Source organism: Aythya marila, assembly GCF_965140915.1.
Source record: "Aythya marila genome assembly, chromosome: W".
Taxonomy (NCBI): Eukaryota; Metazoa; Chordata; class Aves; order Anseriformes; family Anatidae; genus Aythya; species Aythya marila.
The window spans coordinates 11175775-11185421 of record NC_139081.1 but is presented as its reverse complement, the minus strand read 5'-3'; the positions used below and the strand labels follow the sequence as shown (position 1 = coordinate 11185421).

Below are 9647 nucleotides of genomic sequence, written 5' to 3'. Positions count from 1 at the left end.
AGCTATTCAACTTTCTGGGAAAGCAGGGCTTGGGAGTATTAATAAATAAATAAATAAATAAATTACAATATGGAGAAAGAGAAGTCAGGTATTTAAGGCATCTAATGTCTGAAGGAAAACAGAATAAATGCAGAGAGGATTCAGGGAATTGTTGAAAATTAAGAAAGAACTAAAAAGTTTTAAAAGAAAGATTTTTTTAAGGAATCAGGAGCCATGAAGTCTGAAGGAAAATCGATACTCCCTGATGGGAGAGAAATGCTGAATAAGGTGATAATGAGGCAAATATTAACTGTTTTACATCAGAAGAGTCATTAGGAGGTGCAAGCAATGTGTGATGTTGTGCTAAGAAAGTATGTCTGTGTAGGAATATACACTTTAGGGAAGCACATATGTAGAGGATGTACCATATGTCAAAAGGTAAATAAAAAGGTGTTCTGTAACCCATCTAGAGGGGGACGGGAGCCAGGGGTTTGACCTTTCCAAAGTATACAGGTAAACTTTACTGAGTTACTTGTTTGTCCTAATTGACCACGTGACTAGATGGGTGTAAGCTTTACTGCAAGGGTTAAAGCAGGCCTTAGAGATTGAGTGGGATTTTCACAGCCCCTGGCACCCCTCCTCTTCTGGGAAGGTGGAGCGAATGAATCAGACATTAAAGAAGCAATTAACTAAACTAGTGTTAGAAACCCAACTTCCTTTGGTAAAATATTTACTCCTACAGGTTTAAACAGCACCAAGAAAGGATATAGGAATTTCACCGTATGAGATGCTGTTCAGATTGCCCTATCTGGGCAGAAGGGATGAGATACCACAATTCAAAATAAGAGAGTTTCCTTAAGAACTGTATTCTGGGGTTGTCTTCTTCTTTGTCATCTCTCAGGACCTGTGGGTTGTTGGCTCAAACCCCACCTTTGGAATTCCCCATTCACCACCATCATCCAGGAAACTGGGTCCTGATTCGGACCTGGGAAGAGTCAACTCCGGCCTGAATGGGAAGGACAATTACTGACCACTGAAACAGCCGTAAGAACTGCGGAAAAAGGTTGGACTCACTATACTCGAGCATCTGTCGACGCTAGTACCTGGGAAGCTGTTCCTACAAAAGACTTGTTGGAAGTTGAAATTGAAGAGAAAAATCTCATAGTGGACTCTGAGCAGGATAAGAGCTTACAATTGTAAACTAACCTTTTATTTTCACAGGTAACTAACGAGTGTGACTTGTGATTGAGAGAAAGGACAGACCTATAGCGAACTGCAGTGCTCCCAAGGGGGGGGTTGTTATAGTAGTAGTGTACATCTTATTTTTGTATCGATAATTATTTGGAAACCTAAGGTTTAAAAATAATGACAGGGAAAAATTGATTATTAATTTTGTTTTTAGTGATTCTAGGCCTCAGAGAAGGCCTTGGTCAATTGGTAACTTGGAAAAGGCATGACCAGATAATAGCAAAAACGGGATACCCCATCAAAATATGGGTGACTGTGACAGAGGGTTATGTACCACAAGCCGTCACGTTTGATGCTTGTGAGGTGTTAGCTTGTGGAGATTTAAATGCCCAATGACAATTGAGCAGAAAGAACAAATAACTGGGAGAGACACAACAGCCAGATTGAGAATAGCTGTATGGAAACAATCCTCTATTGCCATCAGAGAAAGGGAGAAACTCAAGGAGAAAACAGGAGAGTAAACAGGAGGCCCTCTGAAATGTGGCAGTTCAAACATTTGAGATTCAAACAGGATATGGGGACGTGAATGCCTGGATAGAATGTGTCAAATATACTGTCCAGAGTCTCAACCGTAGCTACTGCTATGCTTGTGCCTCGGGATGACCGATTGCCCAGATAGTGCCCTTCCCATGGGGGTGGACCAAAGACTCCCAAGGGATGCGATGTATGATTGCATTGTACCAAGAAAAGACTGCCTGGGGAAATGAGGCCTGTAAGTCTCTCTTTGCTGTTTCTTGCATGATAACAATATCACAGTTCCCCCTGCATTCTCTACAGCTATAGGTAACCATACAGCTTGCCTCTCACGGCAGGGTGTGAGTGCTACCTGGCATCTGGGAGAATTTGCCTTGTGCTACCAAGGACTTGATGGGAAACTGCTCAAGACTAGAGATCCCCAGGGCAGATCTCTGGTGGTACAGTGGAGGGAAGATCTTACGGTCCACCCTACCATCTAATTGGGAAGGCACTTGTGCACTTGTTCAATCAGCTATACCCTTCACCCTGGCATTTGAAAGAGAAACATCACAAATACCCAGAAGAAGTAAAGGAGGCCTAGGAATATCATTTGATGATAGAGTATACATAGATTCTGTTGGGGTACCTAGAGGAGTTCGGGATGAATATAAAGCCAGAAATTAAATTGCTGCAGGGTTTGAGTTACTGTTCTGGTGGGTAACAATCAATAAAAATGTGGATTGGATTAATTATTTCTATTATAATCGGCAGAGATTCATCAATTATACCAAGGATGTGATGAGAGGAATCGCTGAACAACTAGATGCCATCAGCAAAATGGCTTGGGAAAACAGGATAGCATTAGATATGATGCTTGTGGAGAAGGGTGGTGTATGCGTGATGCTGGGCAACCATTGTACTTTTATCCGTAACAATACTGCCCCGGATGGCACAGTAACAAGAGCATTGCAAGGGCTTACCACCCTTGCCAATGAATTAGCAGAAAATTCGGGAGCAGACACTTCCATCACAGGATGGTTGAAATCTTGGTTTGGTAAATGGAAAGGGATGGTAATGTCCATATTTACATCCTTGATTATAGTAGCAGGAGTTTTGACAGCTATTGGCTGTTGCGTTATCCCCTGTGTAAGGGGACTTGTCCAGCGGTTAATTGAAACCACATTATTGAAACAAATGACCATAGATCCACCACCCTACTCAGATAAAATGATATTAGAGGAAATGGAGAGCAAAGAAAGTGAAGAAGAGGAAGATATTTACCAAATTACACTTAAAATAAATAAATAAATAAAAATAAAAAGAGTTTTTGCAAAAATCAACAGTTTATAAAAAAAAAGAAAAGGGGGGAATTGTGGGAATAGAAATGTTGTTTTTGCAGAGTTACATTGTTTAGAAGGAGGGAATGTGGTACTGAGATATGCTTACAGTGATAAGAAAGTTTAGCAGGCGACCTTGTAAAATGCAGGCAATCAGACTCCTTAGGACAATTAGGTGAAAATCACAGTGTCAAGTCAAGTCAGATAAGTGAAGAAACATTACCACTTCAAGCAGTAAAAATGTCAAAAGAAATTTGAAATTTAACAGGCCGGCGACTGAAGGCCATGCATTGTTTGTGAAGCATCAGATAGATTGTGAATCTGGATTACCCACTCAGTGGGGAAACAGGGGAGGGTCCTGCCATCAAAAGGTATATAAACTGTGTTTTGGAACTAGTAGATGCGCTCTCTCCTGCTTGTGGGGCGCCCGCCATTGCAATCGCGAATAAATTACTACTTCACTGAGATCCTCGCCTGAGCCTAAGTTATTGGCTACGGAGTGTTTCTCACAGGAGGAAGCAGGAGGGGGTGTTGGGTGAACATCCTTGAGTTAAACCAGACTCTGTGAAATTCCTTACCACAAGACATCCTTTTTGCCGCTTCACTACCCCCACCTGAACACGAAGCAGAGGAATAACGACCTCCCCTCTCAACAATAGACTGCGCAGCCTCAGCCAGTTCAACAAGTCCTGATAAGCCGGAATTCAACTGCTATAAAACAGCAACACTGGAAAGGGAAGTTGTGTGCTGTTGCGGAGCAGAGACTCCCCAGCCGCCCAGCGCTGTTTTGCTTGTGTCTGCTTACTTGATTAATAAAATAATTTCAATAGACCAGTAAATTGTGTGGTCTAATTTATAACAGTAAATAAAACCGGAGATGCACTTGGATTAATTGCAAAGCAAAATACTAAGATGAGGACTGCTTTGTATCAAAATCGCTTAGCTTTGGATTATTTGCACAAGAAGGAGAAGTCTGTGGAAAATTTAACCTTAGTAATTGCTGTTTTATAGATTGGTGATGAAGGTGTTTCTTCCTAGTAGCTGGTAGAATGCTATGTTTTGGCTTAGGATGAGAAGAGTGCTGATAACATGCTGATGTTTTAATTGTTGCAGAGTAGTGCTTACACCAAGCCAAGGACGTTTCAGCTTCTCACTCTGTCCTGCCAGCGAGCAGGCTGGGGGTGTAGCAAGAGCTGGGAGGAGGGCCGGACTGCTCAGGGTTAGGCTGGGCATCGGACAGCGGGTGGTGAGCAATTGCATTGTGCATCACTTGTTTCATACACGTTATTATTAGTAATACTATTATCATAATGATTGTCTTTATTGTTATTATTATTATTTATCTGTCTTTATCTCAACTCACGGGCTTCGCTTTCCCGTTTCCCCGTTTCTCTCCCCATCCCAGAGAGGGAGGGGAGAGGGTGAGCGAACGGCTGTGTGGTGTTTAGCTGCCGGCCGGCTTAAACCACAACAGAAGGAAAAGCTGTAAATGAACTTGTAAAAGAAACGAAGAAAATTGCACATGCCCCAGTTCAAACTCGCTATGGAATCGATCTAGGAGGATTATCGGGGGGGGGGGGGGGGGGGGCGCGCTTTATGGGTGTTGATTGGCTTACTAAAATTGGGATGGTTGTACTGGGGGGATATGTGGAGGATTTAAATAATTCCATGTTTTACCAGCCCAATACACTCGGTTATACAAGGAATGCAAATACCTGCGGTACCTGTTGTGGGAATAGAAACGTTGTTTTTGCAGAGTTCCGCTGTTTAGAGGGAAGGAACGTGGTACTGAGATATGCTTGCAGTGATAAGAAAGCTTAGCAGGCGACCTCGTAAAATGCAGACAACCAGACTCCTTAGGACAATTAGGTGAAAATGGCGGTGTCAAGTCAGATAAGTGAAGAAACATTACCACATCAGATAGATTGTGAACCTGGATTACCCCCTCAGTGGGGAAACGGGGGAGGGTCCTGTCATCAAAAAGCACATAAACTGTGTTTTGGAACTAGTAGGCGCGCTCTCCTGCTTGTGGGGCGCCCGCCATTGCAATCAATCGCGAGTAAATTACTACTTCACTGAGATCCTCGCCTGAGCCTAAGCTATCGGCTACGGAGTGTTTCTCGCCCTCCCTTCCAACCCAAGCCACGCTATGATTCTATGAGCGGAGCGCCTGTTCTGTGGAGCTCGTTTCCCAGCCGTGCAGGGCCCAGATTCCCTCCGCGGAGCCGCCCAGCCCGTTTTCGGGCGCCCACTTCCTCCCTCCCGGTCGGCTCCCTCCGCGCCCCGAGGGCACGCGACCTCCCTGAGCGCCGATAAGCACCGGGTCGACGGGAGCGGAGCCGCCGAGAGGGCGGGGACAAGGGAAGAGGGCAGGCGAGGCAGCCAATCGAGGCGCGGGGGCGGTCGGCGGCGATCTGTCGGCCCAATGAGCGCCGCGGAGGGCCGGGCCGAGTGCGGGAAGCGAGGGGGCGTTGTACCGAGCGGGCGCCGTCATGGCCGACGGGATTGTTAGGGCGCAGGCCGCCTGGCCCGGTGGCGGCGCTGCCGCTGCTTTCGGAGCTTTCGGAGCGGTCGCCTGCAAGGGCAAGGAGGTCCCCGCCAACGTTCTCCGTGAGGATGAGCGGTCGTGGACGAGGAGGTAGCCGCGGCGTTGTTGTGCGAGTCTTTCCTTCCTTTCCTTTCCCTCGGCCGCTCGCAGGCCCTCTGAAACGAGGGCCCGTCGCGGGTCCCGGGAGTGCGGCAGGGCGGGTGGTGGCCTTGCTGCGGGAGGGAGGGACGGACGGTCGGTCGGTCGGTCGGGGTCTCTCCGGCTCGTGGCGCTCTCTACTGCAGCGCCTCTAAAACGCCGCGCTTCTTCGGTGCCTGCCCCCGGGGTGCCACGGCGCGTACTGGGTCGCCGGCGCAGTCGGTCTCCTTGGGGGTTCGGACTGTATGCATATAGGCAGTGAGCATCGCAGTAGTGACCGTAATCAGTCGTTTCTGCGTAGCAGAAATGCAGGTCTTGATGCGCCTCGTGATAGCGTTCTAGAGACGCCCCGGCTCGGCTGTGCTAGGCTTTGGTTATGGCACCACCCCCACCGCGCACACGAGCGCGCGCTCTCTCCAAAGTGGCTTGTGAAAGGGAAGAATTGCAGCTTTTCCTAGCTTTCTTAAACACCTAGAAACCAGTCAATCCCGCAGGCTGCGAGAGCTTCCCAGCTCTCATTTCCGTGCTGGAGGTGGACCGTGATAAGAGCACGCTGGCAAGGTTCACTGATGCTGGTGCGCCGCAACGTGCTAGGAACTAAGTGAGCAGCTGCTGAGAGTTATGAAAAAATTGCAGATGTTATCTGCAAGGTGTTAACTCTAAGTTAGTGTCCAGCATAACCGTTGTTGCTGTTTTTAAGTTTGAAATGCTAAAGATAGGACAGTTAGGGATTTCCTCTGCTTCTGACGGCAGGGTTTATCTGCAGCGTGGAAAACAGGCCCTTAGTGAAAGGGGCTGCGTTGCCCGCTCTGCGTGCTGACTCGTAGAATGGTTTGGCTTGGAAGGCACCCTTAAAGATCATCTAGCCCAACCCGCCTGCCGCGGTCAGGGACGTGTTTCACTAGATCGGGTTGCTCAAAGCGTTGACGCGTTGCTTGGAACAGCGCTTTCTTAATAGGTCTCGGTAATGTTGCAGCTGCTGCCCGTTTGGAGTATTGGAAGCGTTCAACTGCTCTCCGGAAACCGTGCTTGCGGTAGCGCCCCGCCTTTACGAAAGGGCGCGTTTCCTGTCTCCTTTGTGGTGAAGGCTGCGCGAGGAGTCTGCGTGTGTGTGTGTGTGCGCACGCGCGTCTGTTTTGACTCGGCCGTACTGGCTGCAGCAACGTATGTAACCTGAACGCTGTGCTTGATTGGAGAACCAGGCCGTTAACTTGAGTCTGATGAGTGACTTGAGAGCAGACAACCTACTCTGACCGCTCTTAGTGCGACGCGTTTCCTGGAGGACGAATTAGTTGCAGTTTCTCGCTTGGTCTCAACTTGAGGTGGGGGGAGGGGGCGGGGGCTTAGAACCGCTTTTGGAGCGTAGTTGGCTCTAGCGAATGGTCTTGAATTTGCTTAGCTCGCTGTACCGAAGGCCTGTTTTATGGTTGAGCGATGTTATAGGGAGGAGCGTGAGGAAGGCTTATAATTCTCGATTGTCGTGCAGTGAAAGGCGATGGTGAGTAAGAAGTACAAAGCATCTGTGGAATCGAGTCTTATCGGCAGTGTTTCAGTCGCATCTAAAACAAATAAAAATAGCGGAAGTCGCTAACCTGAAGTACTCGGCTGTCTCGCTGCCCCCGTCACCTTGCGCGCTGGATCCTGCTTCTGGCGCCGTATGCAGTTTCTGTCTGCTGGTGATTTGGGGAGTTCCCTCGCAAGTAGTTGCGAGTTGATGGTTTCCTACAGGTCGGTGGTATTTGTGTTTCGAAGGTGATGCCTTGGCCTCGGTCTGGGGGTGTCTGACGTCGGTCCGGCCGTAACGGGCTAATTTGGAACGTTCCTTCCCCTGAGTACGTGGCGTTCTCGAGGACGGAGAGTTAATACGGCCTCAGCCGGATTACTCCAGGTTCTTTGAAGATGCCTTCCTGCCTCTGGCCGAGGCAATATTTGGGCATAACCGAAGGACAGTTAGCCATTGTTTGCCGCTTGTGTGTCTTGTGCGTAGAAGGTAGAGAACTTTGCCTATTCAAAGCTCGCTTAAGAAGAATCGCTGTTTTGTCGTGTGCGTTTGGGGTGCCTGATAATCTGCTTCGGTAGGACGAGTTCAGTGGGGCATAGTGATTTGCTTAAGCTGTTGCCTTTCTCTGAAGCCGACTAGGTTTTAACTGTTTACTCTTCCTCCAGTGCCTTGCGTTCCGTGATAGTTCGCCTCAGGCTCCAGTGTTTTTTCCTAGTCCTTCCTGAGAAGGCAGTTGTCCGGTTATGTGAAGCAGACGATTCTGGTGGACCCGTGAGTACTGTGGGAGCTTTCTGTTTGCTAGGCTGGCTGTACCTGTAACAGGTTTGTAACTTCCTAGACTCTTTCCCGTCCCCTCTTTTCCTCTGGCTGTTGCAGAGGGGCGCACAGTAGGCTATTTGGGGTTGTCCGATGCTGTAGTCTTTCGCCTCTAGCTTGTAATGGAGTTGAGCTTTTTGACTGAGAGCAGTGATATAAAGCGATGCTCGTCTCCAGCTACGCGCTTGCAGTGCAAAAAGCAGCGTTGTTCCGGCGTGCGGTCTGATGCCCGTTTTCACGGTTTCCGGACAGCGGGGGTGGTGCCTTGACTATGCAGAAGAGGGCTTGGGGTTTGGGCAGGTCAGAGGCGAGGAAAGGGAAAGCTGGTTGAGCGGCGCTTGGGTGTTTGTTTCGCTGTTAGCTATGCAAGTCAAGTTCCAAGGCTCTGTGAGCCCACGCAAGAGAAAAGGCACCGTGAAGCTTTTATTTTCCGCCAGAGTGGCTTACGTTGCCCGAAGCTATGACGGGGGCTTTAAGCCCCAAGACAAATTCAGCTTCTGTGACTGTTTTGTAGTCTGTTACTGTCTAGAGGGTAATTCAAAGAGCGGCGGTTGAATTGTGAAGGATTAGCTAACCGTGTTCTGTGGGTGGTTCTCCGCTCGCGTTCATTCTGTGCGTCGTGGCACAGCACGTTAGGTGACGTTATTTCCTTTTTCCAGCTTCTTGGGCGTTTCGTGGTTGTTGGCAAGAAGTGTGCTGTTAACCTGGACCTGACCAATGGATTCCGGATGGCTGTGAATGCCCACCCTCGGGCCCTTCAGACTATCGTGTACATCTATGTATTCTGTGTGGCGGTCAGTTGGGCCGGCCTCCCGGCTAAGGTTTTTGCACCGCAGGCGTCACTGCACGCGTACGGGTCGCCGCCGAATAGGTTTCATATGTTGCCCATCAGTCTAGCCCCTGTTGAGGTTTGATTTATTATTTTTTTTGGACGGCTGTCTGTGGAGGGTAATAAAGAGCTTTTGAGCAGCATTTGCACAATAAAGATGGAGCATGGGGATATCACCTCTGTCTTGCGTGTCTTACCGATGGAAATAGTTCCGCAAGTTAAAACGGCGTCTCCCTGGAGCGCACGTGCGCAGAATGTTTTGGTCCGTTGACAGTGTCGTGTAGGTGGTGGTTTGCCCATTCATTTGGAACGCGAAGCTAGAAGCGCTCGGCGGTCCTGTGGGTCTCTGTCTTCCTAAGACGATCTAGGATGTGCTGTGTGTTTGAGGCCTTGCTATCTTCCCCCTGCTCCCGAATAAAAGCGTGCCCTTTTATTGCGAAATAGCCGCGTTGAGGACTGGCAGATGTAGAACCAGAGAAGAATAAGGTTGGAAGAAAGCTTCCAGGCATTGTCTGTTGTCTGCCCCTGTCCCAAGGAGGAGGCAGAATAAACTCTACCGGGTGTAATTTCTGACAGGTGCTTGTCAGCCTGTTCTTGACTACCCTAGGAGTTTTGCTACCGCTTTCTTTTCGGTCCTCCTCGTGGGTTTCGCAACTTTGAGAAGGAATTCCTCCCACAGGATGTAGAAGGCTCTGGGATGCTTGAGTCGGCCTCTGATAAGTTCGAGACTCGGCTGCCGTTCTCTTTATTTTTTTTGTGTTTATTTTTAGTGTCTTTTTTTTTTTTTTTCCCCTA

At 48.5% G+C, this 9647-nt stretch overlaps 1 protein-coding gene across 1 annotated transcript; it reads left to right on the top strand.

Annotated features, from left to right (window-relative positions):
• Positions 1–5512: 5512 nt before the first annotated feature.
• On the top strand, positions 5513–9321 carry LOC309889481 (adenosine 5'-monophosphoramidase HINT1-like; the record flags this gene model as incomplete). Its single annotated transcript, XM_082782333.1, has 4 exons — positions 5513–5658; positions 7873–7978; positions 8683–8873; positions 9297–9321. The coding sequence occupies 4 exons, from the start codon at positions 5513–5515 to the stop codon at positions 9319–9321; spliced, it is 468 nt and encodes a 155-aa protein (XP_082638459.1).
• Positions 9322–9647: the final 326 nt, after the last annotated feature.